Source organism: Heliangelus exortis, chromosome 7 (assembly GCF_036169615.1).
Source record: "Heliangelus exortis chromosome 7, bHelExo1.hap1, whole genome shotgun sequence".
NCBI classification, from domain to species: Eukaryota; Metazoa; Chordata; class Aves; order Apodiformes; family Trochilidae; genus Heliangelus; species Heliangelus exortis.
This window is the reverse complement of record NC_092428.1, coordinates 17961833-17976295: the sequence shown is the minus strand read 5'-3', so window position 1 is coordinate 17976295 and position 14463 is coordinate 17961833. Positions and strand designations below refer to the sequence as shown.

The window sequence follows — 14463 nt, the reverse complement described above, 5'->3', positions numbered from 1 at the left end:
TCTTCTTGTCTTTGATTGGCTTCCAAAAAAGTTATTAACATGTTGCAAAACAAATACAAGGGGCTGCTGAAGCTTATTAGAAATGGTTTCTTTTGTTCATATCTGGCAGTTGACAAATTGGGTTGTGCTCTATCTTACCTGCTCCCATGTGAAAGGTTACATGAGAAAATGTCTGCAAATAAATTGCCATTGAATGTCGTTGAAGACTAAGCATACAGCTTCTCTATCAAGGACCCCTTTTAAAGCTCTCTATTCAGTCTCCCCCCTGCATGTCTCTCTAACACTTGTCTGTTATATTATGTTTGGCACAGAAGGAAACATTAAATAGAAAAGAAATATCTGACTGTGGTGTTTCTAGACCCTATTATCTCTCTGTCAAATGTCCACATGAGAAGGGTACAATTTTTGTCCATATTGATGATGATTTCTGAAAGGTTTTACTAACAGTCTTCGGAGAGAATTGCTAGAAACAAATGAAATCGAAAAGCATATTTTTGCAGCTTTGGAAATCTTACTTAAATCAGTATAATGAGACGCACTCAGTAAAATGTAATTATTCTCACTTCTCCATGTGTCAAAGAAATCAGCAGTATGGTAGGGAGCGGAGGGCTACAGTGAGCTTGTTATTTTTATACAGAGCCAGATACTGCTTGTGTGTAGTAAATTGTAAATAGTAGATAATGCAGTTTTTATGTGTACTAAATACCCTGCAAGAATTAACGGGGTTGTTACTTCATTAAGGGTTTCAAAGAGGGCATAAATGTCAAAAGCAGAACTCAACTGTTTAAATCACTGGACCGTTTCCACCCTCCATCCCTAATGTCACAGCTCTGGGACCAGCAGCTTCTGCCGTTGCTATTTCGAGGAGGGCTCAGTTCCTCTGAACTTTCAGAATGATAGTGTAAGGGCCTCGTGTAAAACACCAAGATAAGGCTTTTGACTCATACTTTTGGGGGCAACGGAAAATGAAGGTGGTTGATTCTGCTCTGTGGAAGTGGTGTTGTAAGAGTTCCTGGTAAGTAAATCTGCACATGCTTCTCTCACATTTGTGTTTGAACGGTGTGCAGAAGTGAAAGAGAAAGGAGATGACTAGGAAACCCAGTTACTCTGATATTAAGCCCAGTAACTCAGTTTAACTCTCAGTGGCTTTCCAATTTTTTTCATTTTTTTCTGAATTTTAAAATTTTCCCAAGCAAGTATGGATTTGTCTGGGTCCTCTTCAGCACAGAGGGCAGATGACACAACCAAGTTTAAAGCTTATTGCACTGAAGAATATCTTCAGAAAAAAAAGATCCAGTCTTGAGCACAGGATCGTGGAACGTGTTACATCCTTGATCTCATTGTTCCAGTGGTTGACTAACACTGGTGTAAAAGTGTGTGCCCTCCTCTTGCTAGTGGTTGTAGTTGTATGTTTCTCTGCAAGAGCAGGTGTAGTTAATATTTTTTCAGTGCAGAGCTGCACTTCAGAAGAAAGAGAGAACAAGATGTATGATCCTAGTAATATAATAATAATAAAGATGAGAAGAGGGTGGTGTAGGAAAAATTACTGGATATGATTCCCTTCATGGAGATGCTTTAGGGAATGTGTAACTCGAGCCACAGCAGCGGTGGAAGTAGTTGTGTTTGTAGTATATCTCCCATGCTCCAGGTATTTGCAGGATCAGGCTTTATGCGTAAGTACTGAAGCGTGGTTCAGTGGTATGTTGGATGGTGTTCAGAGACTGCTGAAAATGGTGCATTAAATAGCACTTTGAATTGCAAAGTGCTGGTTCAGTTTTGTCTATGAGAATGATAACACTTATTATCTGATTGTTCCTTGTGCAAATCTCACCTCAGGAAAAATTAAATTATGTTTGAATTCAACTAAAGCAAAGTATATCATTATTTCCTTTTCATTATTAAAAGGGATTTTTACTGTTTGTTTGTTAAAACTGAAGCAGCTGCCATGTTAGAGCCTTAGATGATTTAAAAGCAAATACAGAGGCAGAGCCATTTACAGTACAATTGGCTTGTTTATTGTGATTTAATTCCTCTTCCTGACTTCGTCATATCACCAAATTATGTTTTCAGCCCCCCTCCCCATTTTAATTCTTTTTTTCTTTTTGTTATCAGCAGAATTGAAGCTGCTTATCAGTAACCACGACAGCCAGGATAAATACTTGTTTTAAAGCTGATGCACATTCAACTTGCATGGTCCACATGACCCAGAACATTCAAGAGGACAGGCAGCATGTGCTCCCTTCTACAATCAATCTCCCCCTTCCCCCTGTCTCCATCTGCTTTAGAACGCTAATAGGGCAGTTTAAAAAACCTTTTATATCAGAGCAGTTTTCTGTAGCCATCCCTGGCTGTTTGGACATGGGCTGGCCTGTGCCTGTGACCTGAAGAGTAAAGAGAGTGAGAAATTTGGGGGGAAGGAGACAGTTTCATAGCTCAGCTCTGTACTTGGCTGCATCCCCAGCATCAGTTTGCTTTTCTCATGATCCTCCAGCTATCATCGTGACAGTCACCTGCAGTTTGATAGGAGGGCAAACCACTGCTTTGCAAACCCTCCATGGAGGGGAAGATAATACCAATTGGGCAACAGCTAAATAAAAATAAAGTAGTGACTGAGACTGTGAGGGACAGGGAGACAGTTGTGGTAAGAGAGACTGCCCAGATGGACTCTGCCCAGTCCATCCCCTGTGTCTAGTGGAGGCAGGCATGCTGGCTGGGATGGCTGGAGATGGCCACCTCTCTTTCCAGGAATCAGAAAACTCAGACTTACACAGAAATTCCCCAAAAAAAGATTTCTGCCTGGCCCATTTGCTCTCTTCCTTGCCCTCTGAGTTGCTTGATACTGTAGAATAAATCCTTTAAGCTCTCTCTGTCTCAGTTTCTCTCTCTGTGTAATGGGGATAATAATTTTTACTCATCTCCATAAAGCAGTTTGAGGCCTGTGGATGGAAGGTTATATAAAAACTGGAAATTATGATTGTCAATCTCTCTTCTTTTGAGTCTAGAACACCTCATAAACCTGCTTCCTAAGGTGCAGGAGGATCCTGGGATTGCAGAGTAGGATCTGCAGTTATGAGGAGCTGAATATTGAATTAAGGTCTGAAAAGGGATGCTGAATGCCCAGTTGGAAACTTTTTCAGTATTAAATTCTTTTAGTCTTCTGTAAAAATTTGATTTATTATTTGAATTCAAAGTGATTTAATGTGAGAAATATGATGGAAGATGTTATTATATGGACATACACTCAGTTATCGACCACCATACTCTCTTTCGTCCCCATTAAGTAGAACAACTCACATCCAAATCACCACCTGTAAAATGTTCTTCAGCCATGTGCTTTAAACACTCATTAGGAGGTGCCATCTTTTTTTTTTAATGACTGAATTGCTGTTGGGTTGAACAGTAGTTTCAATTTCCAGTAGATTTGTAAGTATCCTTTTTCTTTCAAATGGTAAACTAATCTTAGGAATTCTTTGAATGACTGGTGCTCTGCTGGCACTGTGACAGAATAGAGAGGGCTGGGGAAGTGGCAAGAAATTCTGAGAATTAGTTCTGTCTCTTCCTTAAAAGGGAAGAAATATCTGATACAATCAGAAAAGCTGAGTGTTTTATTCAGTATACTGGAGGAAATGGCTCTTGCCTTTTGGTCAATTTAAAAGCAAAATCAGGCAGGCAAGTGTCCATGTAAGAATTACAGGCAACTTTTTAACATCATCATTATCTGTTAAACATAAATCACTGTGTTCGATATCCTGCAACACGTTGCCTTTGTTCTTGATTGCATTAGCATTCAAATAGAGGGGGGGTTTAAAGCAAGGATGAGTTGCATGGGTCCTGCCAACAAAGCGGTATCCCTGTTTTGTCAATAATTTACACAAGTTTATTTAAACCCCAAACTGCAGATTTCCTGTCTCACCTCATTACTGTATTTCCATTTATAGGTGAGAGAAATATGATTCTTAGGGTAATACTTTTAGTTCTTGTGATTAATTAGCCAGCCAAGGCACACCAAGTGGCATTACTAGAGCGAACAAAGATGATGGGAATGAAAAAGGAGGATGGGTTGGAGAGAGTGGATTGGTGTGCATGCAGACATAGTTCAGTGATGGTGATGCAGGTACCTGAACTCCTTAGCTGTTGCTCATGGATGGCAGCAGCCTGGTGCAAGGGGATGTGGATTCCTACTGGAGCTCTTCATCTTGAGCCTGTTCAGAGGATTCCATGCAAGAAGTTGTCAGGAGGAACATGCCATAATTCTGCTATGAAGGTTTTTTCATTGGCAAAGCCATTGTTTCTCTCATAAGAGTACCCAGAGGTGAAGGTGATGATTAGCATGGCTTCTTGGCTGGCTGCAGCTATCTGGGCATAGTTGCAGGACTTGAACTTGGGCATAGTTGTCAGGTTGTAACTGGACGATGCTATGGGAAGGTTCACTCATTGCAAGATTCCTCTTAAAGGTTTTTAGGTCATAATGATTCTCTTTGATCTTTCTCCTTCAGGTTACACTTTCATTGTTCTGCTGTTTCTGTTGCTCTTGTACTTTTTGAGGTATCCTTTGGGTAGTTGTGTAGTAACATCTTGGGATGTTATTAGAAAAAGCATCTTTGGGATGTGCAGAACCTGCCTGACCTGCAGTCGCTGATTTTGAAGGGTCAGCTATGCACATCTTCATCTCTCCTACAACTGTGTTCTCATGCCCATACTGCAGAAAGTCCTTGCCAAAGGTGTAGAACAAGGGAAGGAGAACTGGATCCTGTCTTAAGAGTTGGAAGAGCCAAATCCCATTGTTGCAGATTAAATCAACCTTTTTTATATTGATGGCGAGGGTATCTGCTGGGAAGGAATTTTTTAGCATGCATTTGGACCATCTCTTTGGCATAGGGCAGGCTACATTGTCAGTTTGGTGGAATTTATTTTGTTCACTTAATTTAATCTGGAAGCCTCTTGACTAAGGTAGTTATCATTGATGAGGGAGTAGTAAGTCTGGAGAGTGACATGATGTGTGTTTTATAAAATGACAGGTTGGGAGGAGATCTCTCTGGCTACATAGAGATCTGCACAACTGTTGTAGCCCGAAGCTGTTTTACTAAATTAAATGAGTCCCACCATGAGTGCTCCTGTGGGTTGCTGAGGACCAGTCTTAGGAGAACAGTGACACCTGAACACCACCCTGCAATAGTCAGGAGAGATCCCATCATGGGACTCCCAGCCCTGTTCATTCAACACAGCTAACCCTTGCTGGTCCCAGTTGCTCTGGACATTCAGATATGTCCATGATTACCTCTGTATCTTCTACATACTGGTGATGTGGTCAGAGCCATGCATATGAGCAATGATAAAGTAATTACAATATGTGCATCCTCTGGGAGACCCCTTTAGTAACTGCAGGTAATGAAAGAAGGCAGAGTAGCAAGGGCACCGTGCAGGAAAGGAGTTTGATGGACAGAGCCTTGTAACTTCCTTCATTTTCTCTCTGTATTCCAAATATCTCCCTTGCTCAATTTGCTACCCACGCACCAAGGCATTGTCCCATTTTATCTGGTTCCCCTGATGCTTCCATTGCTTATCTTATGAAGATCTGTGTTAACATTTATCAAAACAAATGGCAAGCCTGGGACCTTTTAAGTAGTTTTTTTAGTTAATAAAACCAATCTTCTACTTCTGTTATGTTAAAAGTACATTATCTTTTTATTACAAACTCTCTACAGCTCTGTCTGTTTTCCTTCTTGGCAATTTCATGACTGCTCCAGTTGATTGCTGTATGGAGAATTACAAAATCATTAAGGGTGGGGTTTTACCAGCTGACTTACAGTACAAGCCATTTCTCAAAATAACCACAACAGTGCAATACTGATGTGTAATTTACGTCACAGTATGTTTTTATGAAATAGTTTGTGGCTTACTCATTTAGATTTAGAACTGAATATCTCTTCTCTCGCTTTTTAATCAAGCTTTCATGGGTTTTTTTTTTTTGGTTTTTTTTTTTAATATTTTCCACTCCTAGACTTGGCTCTTGTCTTCAAGCTACAGTGAGAAGCAAAAAACAATTTTCTTTTTCCTGCAGTTTAACTGAAAGTGTGTTTTCCTCTTTGATGTGTACATATGTGTTAACAGCCTCAGAAGAGATGGTAGATTTGAGGTAGAATATATTGTACAAAGGTAGAGCAGGGAACTGGTAAGAGATGCAAAAGTTTGGAATTTCAAACCATACAAAGCAAGTGATGCTTATTTAGCCTCCTGCTCTAGTACATTTCCTTTTTAAAAATGACTTTCTGTATAATGTCTTGTAATTAGAACAGGAAATCATTGAGTAACTGTAAGAAGAATAAGAGCACTTAAACTGAAAAGAAAATTACCTTCCGAGAAATTATATTCACAATTTTTTTTCCCTTTTTTTTTTTTTTTCTTCCCTTCACATTACTGCGTCGGTAATGATAGCAGCAGATGTATGTACCCTTATCTGCATCATTGTTCTGCTTATGTTTTCAGGGGGGAAGGGGGAGGGAGGGGAAATAATTTTCAGTAATACAAAAAATGAATGGACGGAAAATGGGAAATGCCTAATTGCAAAAAATATTCTGTGTCACAACAGAGTAGCAATTAAATTGAAACTTCAATATAATTATCAATAACAGTCGAGCCTGGAAGGGTGCCAAGTGCATAAAGTTGGTGCTCAGCCTTTATGTGGTTGCTAGGAGCACAGCAAAAAAAGTATAAAGCTTAGAGAAAGGAATGTCTAATGCAATAAAGTAACAGAAGGTAGCATAAATCATTGTGAGAGCAGTTCATATTGACATTATTTTACTTAAATTGGGTCGAAACTAGACATTTAGTCTTACAAGAAGTAGAAATTTGTATTTCTTCCACAGAAATAACTCTGTGCTTTCTGGGAAGAAGTGGAGTGTGCTTTCCTAGCACCAGTCTCATACATATTTGGAATCTTTTAAGCAAAAATCTTTAAATGTTTGTTTCTGTTGGCATCCAAATGCATTTGCACTAATACGATTAAAAGAACTAAAGGGCAAAATTCTTGGCAGCTTTTGCAGTTGAGGTAATTAGGTACAGGAAGGAACATGCATAGTTTTTCCATCAAGCTCTATAAAATCCTGGTGTGAAGGTCTTTTTAAAGAAAAAAAATGCTTACTGATGTTGAGAGTAGATTATGGTGGTTAGCAATAACATTATAGGCTGATGTTTCCGAAACAAGCAAACAAAAAGTGAGTTACAGTTTTGTATTCTCTGGTCTCCCTGTAAATAGTTCTGGCTCTAGAAGGATTTGTTAGGAATTTGTGCTTTTAGCAGGCTTTTTTTTTTTTTTTTTTTTTTTTTCTTTTGGGGCTTTTAATTGTCTTGTGTTACATATTAAAAATGGTTGTGCTGATTTGAAAAGTCAGTTCTTGCATAGATTCATTGTGTTTAGCATTTCATGCATCTCTTACTTACAAAGACAACTTGAAGAACATGTAATCCAACATAAATGCCAGGCTGTGCCAAATCCCAGCTCTCTTTGCCCCTCACAAAGGGAACTGTTGGATTACATCTATGCATATATAGGCAGTGTGCGGAAGGCAGGGGTGGAACCCTGCCTCCTAATTCCAGTTTCTCTGTTTTCAGTGCTGAAGCATATAAATAAATGAAAAAATTACATTGGAGGAGTTTATTAAAACACACAATTACAGTATCAGCATGGGATTAGAGTACTTTCAGTTGAGCCTTACAAACAGTGTACTGCAGGTATTATCTGTTTCCTCCTTCTCTCTGTTGAAGCTAAAATGGGATTCAGAAATACAGCCTCTCTGTTTTCTAACATCTCAGTTAAATGTTTATAGACATTACGTTGTTTTTCTTGATTTTCATGGAATGTGATCCGTGTTTTGATCTTTCATCCTTCTAAGAGTAAACTCTCTCTAATCATAATTATCAAAAATCTTCAGCTATATACACTAAACCCACCATTAGATGGCATGTGTTAGATTTTGCTAGAAGAAAAATACTCCTTACTTAGCCTTGCATTTTATTAGGGATTGGTCTACTTTGATTTCTTTTTTCTCATGTGGGCGTGGCTGAAAAAAAAAGTCTTTGTTCCAGGAACACTGTTTGTCTTTCACTAAACAAATCTTCAGTTTATTCAGCCTTTGTTCATTCTTAGATTTATCTATTTAACCTGGAGTGAATAAAGAAAGGGAAAAAATGCATCATAAAGTACTCGTTGGAGTTGCACAAGCATGTACAAAAGCGATCCTGTAAAAAATGTCTTGATTTTATTTTATGCCGGGGGTTTGAGTTAAGTTGTCAGCCTTCAGGGGCAGAGAGTTTGTGTAATTCTGCACAGGGACTTACAGCACATTTATCTAGAAATTAATGGTTTGCTACAAAGGCACATGGGACATACATTTATATACACCCTGTTTAAAAAGCTGACCACATCCTGGCTTAAGAAAAGTGCTGTCAGATCAACAGATTCAGCTCACCACTATCTACACAAAGGTATAAAGTAGTAATAACTGTCAGGCAGGCGTATATGAAACTCTCCGAGGAGCTAAAGGATGGATCATGTGCTCATTAATTCCTAGAACAGTTTTCCTGATCTGATTTTTAGAGTTTCATAATAAAGAAGAGAGACTTATTCCCAGGAGCATTTGGCTCAGTCATGCTGTTGTGTAGGCTTATGGGATACTTGTTGAAAACAAAGAAAAGCATGGCCACATCCTGAGTGACCAAAAGATGTGTTGGACCATAAATTCTAGTTTCTTTGAAAAGTAATACATTTTGGTAAACAGCATTTCTACGACTTTTTACTTTTTTTTTTTTTACAAATTGCTTGATCTCCTCACCTACTTCAGGGTAGTGGGGAAAGTTCTGAGTATTCAAAAGTGATGGCTTTCAGGAGCTGAGCTTGTAAAAACAGAACTACCCGAGTCCATCTCCTGTGTTGATTTTAGTTTTTTTGAGAATTGCATTCATCTGCAGTGATGACATTCTAGGTGATCTATCTGCTTCCAGAGACTTCTTAAAATTTAGCTTTCTATGTCTCAACATTTCCATTGCCTCATGGGAGTCAAGATGAGTTTTGCCATCGTATTTAGTTGGGGAGAACTGATCTGACATTTCTTTCAGTATCTGGAGTGATTTTTACTTTAAGGGTAAGAAAGATGATTTCAGTATTGGTAATGGGATTAAACAGTAGACCTTTTGTCTCTGACAGAAGAAATAGCTGAGTTATTCAGTAATCAGAGTACAACAGAAAGCATAAACTGCAAGGTTTTCCTTTGTCTCACTGGCATGCATGGAAAGTCATGCTCAGTTACCCCACCTGAGGAGATAAATGAGCATAAAAAGTGCTGTTAAGTACTGGCTACATACCTACAAATGAATAAGTTCTCATGTTTGCATCTCTGCATTTTTTTTTTTTTTTAATTTTACTTTTTGCTGTTCAGTTTCCTGCTGGTTATCATGTGATTCAACTTGATTGTGATATTTCTAAATCTGCCACCTTTATGCTTAATATAATCTAAAATCTGGGGGAAACGGGAAGGTCCAAGCTCTGGATGGCTTTGTATTTTGAGCCCACATTTCAACAGTACAAGCTGTTTGGAAATTCATTTGTTTGTTGTGCTCTGTAGGTGTTCTGTTGAGTCCTGCTGTATTTGCACTTAATGTGAAGAAAGTTATTTCCACCTGTTGAAGTAGTTTAGCATCAAGGACCAGGACAGATCAGCTCACCTCCCTGGCCCAGGGGCCCTTTGGTAGTTGCCAGTATCAGATACTTCAAAAGAGAATTAATAGCTGTGTGCTCTGGGGCTTGTATATGATTATTTTTAAAAGAAGTTAGCTGGTGTAAACATGAGTTCAGTAAGGCTGTATAGAGAGCTGAGTAAAAATGACAGATAATATTTCTATCAAAGCAGCCAAGTTGGCAAAGTATGGGGAGCACTTTGATTAAGGCCTTTGGCCAGCTTCTGCAGAGCACTGGTTTTTTACTCATTCAGGTAGAGCCCTTGTGGGTAAGCAAGGGAAAACTGAACAAAAGGCCAGAAAATAAGTTGTTTGAATAGGCTCGTTTTTAAAAAATTCTATTTTTAGCTTTTCTTTCAAAAGCCACTTGCTTTAAAAGATTTTGAGAAAAGACTGAAACAATGGGTCATGTTTTTTTCTAAGATGCTCGAGTTTCAGACCTCGTTCTGTATTTTTCTTCTTATTATGTTAGTATTATTTCTTAACAATTATTATTAAAATAATTATTATTAAATTATTATTTCTTGATTTTACTTATTAAGAGTATTTTTTTTTCTTTTCTTCTTCCAGGTGAGGATGATGAAGATTCAAACCTGCTAATTCTCAGCTACCCTCAGTACTGTCGCTATCGTTCCATGCTGAAGCGCATTCAGGACAAGCCTTCTTCAATACTAACAGACCAGTTTGTTTTAGCCCTGGGAGGCATTGCAGTAACCAGCAAGAACCCCCAGATCTTCTACTGTCGGGATACATTTGATCATCCTACTCTAATAGAAAATGAAAGTATCTGTGATGAGTTTGGTAAGTCATGTTACAGCTATTTTATTTTTCTCACAAGTAAATACATATTTCTTTTTTAAGTGTCCACTGATGCCAAAGGGAAAATCACTTTGAAGTGAACCAGTGCTGTTTATATTTGAAATGTTAAGTATCAAATGTGCTCTTCTGTGGGGCTGAAGGCTTCTAGCCACTAGTGATCCCAGTGTTGCAACAGGAGTGGGTAGCACAGTTACACAGTATGAGTGAAAGGATCCCTTGGCTGGATTTTTAATTTATCTACCTTAACCATTTGCCTAAAGTCCATGTCTTTCCAGAAGCTTTATGAAGCATGTTGGGTTTTTTGGTGTAATATGGTTGGTGTAATATGCTAACAAATGCAAAATAGGAGAGACTCATTGTACACCCCATTGCAGTTGCAGAGCATGTGTCAACCATGTGTATGCTCCTAGGGCCCTGAACCAATGTCAGCTATAGCTGGTGTGTTTTTGGCCTTCCTGGAATATAGACATTTTCAGTAGGGGCTTTGCCAGTTCTAGGAGCTTGATTTTACAAGTGCAGAGGCACTTCTGGTAGGTGACCTCTTAGTTCAAAGGGTGTAGAGTATACACTACAGCTCCAGAGGAGTATGCAGCCCTTTACAGCTGGGAGAGAGAGCTGCAAGATTGGACTCCTGATAGATGCCAGGTGATTTTACAACTTTGTTTTCAGTGTCAGATCAACCCAAGGACAGTGGATGTGCTGCTGAATGTGTGGCAGAATGGATGTTGTGTGCACACCCAGGGTATCTCCTGTAATGAGTCCAGTGTAATCTCTTCAGCAGGGTAGGTATGCTGTGAGAATGAAGTTTTATTACCCATATCACCAGATGGGTGAGTGTCACAGGTAATGCTAGCAAAGACTGTCTGTGTAGCAGTGGGTACACCTTTGCTGTGCAAGAGCCCTGCATCTCTGCAAGGAAGTTCTTGTGGCATCTTAGAGAATTTCTAATTGTCCATTTAATAATGGGAGTGAGAGGGAAATAGCTCAGTGATGCCTGTGATGGGGGAGAATCATCTCATCCTTTTCCCTAACTCTAGCATGGTGGCTTTTAGCTTGTAGCCCAGCTCAGGCCTTCTTGTGTTGGCAGAAAAATGCCAACACAACTGGTGGCATTGATTCATTTTGTGAGGCAGTGCAGGACTGCTCCTCTTCTGCTGCACCAGTCAGCTCCCAACAGGCAGGACAGATGTTTCTGCACATGGTGTCATCACCAGAGCACATCACTGTGGTGAATTGTTCTCATTTTGTGATATCAAGCTTTCGCAGAACCAGGCCCAAACTGTCAAGTCCACTCATGCTCACTTGAAACATTACATGCTTTGAATGAACTATGAATAAAAGTGTTGATTGCTCTTAGGGGGCAGGAGTGGTGAAAAATAAATGAAGTACCCTGGAAGTTTGGTCTAATAACACAATAGTATCATGTTAATTTTTATTTACTCTGAGCTCCAACTCAGAATACGAAGTTCAGTTTTCATTGACTATCCCTCTTATGGGAAAGGTTATTTTAGGCTTGAAGGCATTTGATGAGCACACCATTGCTTTCTGTGGAGTATTTCATTCAGGGTCATTCCTTCATTACAAGTTTGTTGAAATAGTTGGATCCATAATGCAAGTGTATCATATAATATATTATTAATAGATAAATCAAAGAGATGTGGAGTGATGAAGAAACTAGATTTGGTGAACCATAGCAAGTGCTTTGTTCAGACTCTGAAAGCTAACTATGCCATGCTCTTGACATTTGAATTTGAGAGGCAATTATCTCATTATCAAACCAGGGCCACAGAAATCTTAGCCATAGAAGTTGGTAGTGTGTATTTAAAATTTTGTTTGGTTTAAGAAGCAGATTTTTTTAAAGACCTATAAAAACAAAACAAACAAAAATAACCTCCTCTTTAAAAGAATTTCTTATGAAAATAACAATTTGGTAAAATTTGCAAACCCTGCTGTGTTAGGAAGAAACTGGCTAATGTCTGGTTCCATTTTTGTAGTGCAAAATGTATGGTGTCAATTATACTACCTTTGAACACAACAGGCAAAGCGATTTTATCCTTTCTTTGCTGGCAGGACAATAAAATGTACAACACTTCGTTATACAAACAGTTTACGTTGATATCGTGTAGATTGATGTCACATGTGGGAAGTGATGACTGCAAAAGCTAAACAGAGGGAGGGTGGTACAGCAGATAAATTAATTATTCTAAGGCTCTGGTATTTATCAGTCAAATCAGAGGGGAGACCAGATTACAGAAATGTGACTTAATTTCTTAAAGATGCCTCTAAGGAGATCCAGACATGTTTAATCTGAAGGGCTTGGCTGTGTCTTACCTTGCAAATGAAGGAAGTGTGAAGAAGGAATAAGATAGGAACGTGTGTATCCCATCACCTGAATTTTTCCAAACTCTAAAGAGAGTTTAGAGAAATTCTGTAAGTATGATTTACTTAATGTCTTTATGTGGAAAGCACTGGCTTCAGATACAGGTGGCAGGTCCAGAGATGTTGCTGTTGGGGAATGTGTTTCATGTGCTCTGCACACTGCTGTGTGACAGATACAGCATATCACACACCAGACACCAGAAACACCTTTATAATGAACCCATTTCACTACAGTGTGTAAGCTGTAGTGGTTGATTTGGTTTGCTCACTCTGCTGTTGTCCCCGCTGGGCAGTTTAGATGGAGAAACACTTTCCAAGAAAGTATTCTTTCTGCTTTTATTATACATTTATTACGAGAAAGTTTTTGTTCAGCTCATACTCCCCTCTTTTCTACCAAAAACAGATAAAGAAGGAAATGAGGAAGAAAAGTTTTTGTTGACTGTTACTTGGTTTAATTGCCGGGCCAGTGTTAAACCGTGACAGATTCCACCGTGACAGCCTGGTGTCTGGCTGTTGAAAATAAATAATGTGGGGTTTTTTGGTGTCTGTGATGTCTGTGAGCTCCCACAGACATGGCTGGAAGAGATTCCTTGATGGTTTGAGCAGTCCCATGTAGATGGCCTCTGTATTGCCACAGAGCTTCAGTGAGGATTAGGCTGCCCCAGGCTTCTTCTTTGGCTTCAGCATGGGCTGTTGCAGCCAGTACCTGCTACTGGCCCTGCCACCACCTGTGTCTGCCTCTGTGCATTGCTGTGTGGCATGCCTCTGAGTGGGTTGGGCAGGAATATTCAGGACAGATTTTATTGCAGAGTCCTTTTCTTCTTATCCTCTTCTTTGGTTCATTGTGCCTGTGCATCATCATCCTGTCAAGGTAGCCACTGGAGAAGCAGGCTGCTGAGGAATTGGCTCTGCAGCTGGAGGGGTGAAACTTTTGCATCTGTTTCTTTGCAGCCTGCCAGGGAAGAACTTGGTCTCCATTTACAGAGGAAAAGACTGCTGTGAGTGGGAAGCCTCCTGCTTCCATTCCTGTTGATATAACTACTGATTAGTTAATCTAACTGCCTTGGAGAGTTCCCCTCCAGAATGCAAATAGTCTCAAAAGCTTGCTTCTGTTCAGAAAGCAGAAGACATAAGCCATGCTTGGATGTCTTGATAGCTGAAGTTCATGGATGTGGCCACGGTCAGACTTCAGTGCACATCTTCCCCTCATGAAGTAAGAGGGGAAGCATGAAATAGTGCAGGTAGATAATGAAATGCTGGTGTTACTGGCTAGGAGCAAGAAACCTGAAACTTTGAACCTCCATGGGAGGCCGCAGTGGAGTTGTTAATGGTTGAACTGAAGCACAAAGCCTTGAGCCCTGCTTGGCAGTGCCACCAGCCCATTGCAGGCTTGCAGCTGCCACTGAGCAAGGGCCATGGGGAGACCTTGGAGCAAATCCCTGCTGTTGCTCTGTGTCTGCCATCCTGTCCAAGGTAAGGACCAGTTGGACACAGCAGAGTGAGCAAACCAAATCAATTCTCTTCATTACCTCT

General features: G+C 39.7%; 1 protein-coding gene across 5 annotated transcripts in view; it reads left to right on the top strand.

Moving 5' to 3' along the window:
• Positions 1-14463, top strand: part of ARID5B (AT-rich interaction domain 5B) — a 119798-nt gene that overhangs the window by 37647 nt on the left and 67688 nt on the right. For all 5 annotated transcript variants that reach the window (XM_071749128.1, XM_071749126.1, XM_071749129.1 and 2 more), the window contains one exon: positions 10303-10533. In XM_071749128.1, the coding sequence (XP_071605229.1) occupies positions 10303-10533 (231 nt within the window). The remainder of the gene's footprint in view (positions 1-10302; positions 10534-14463) is intronic.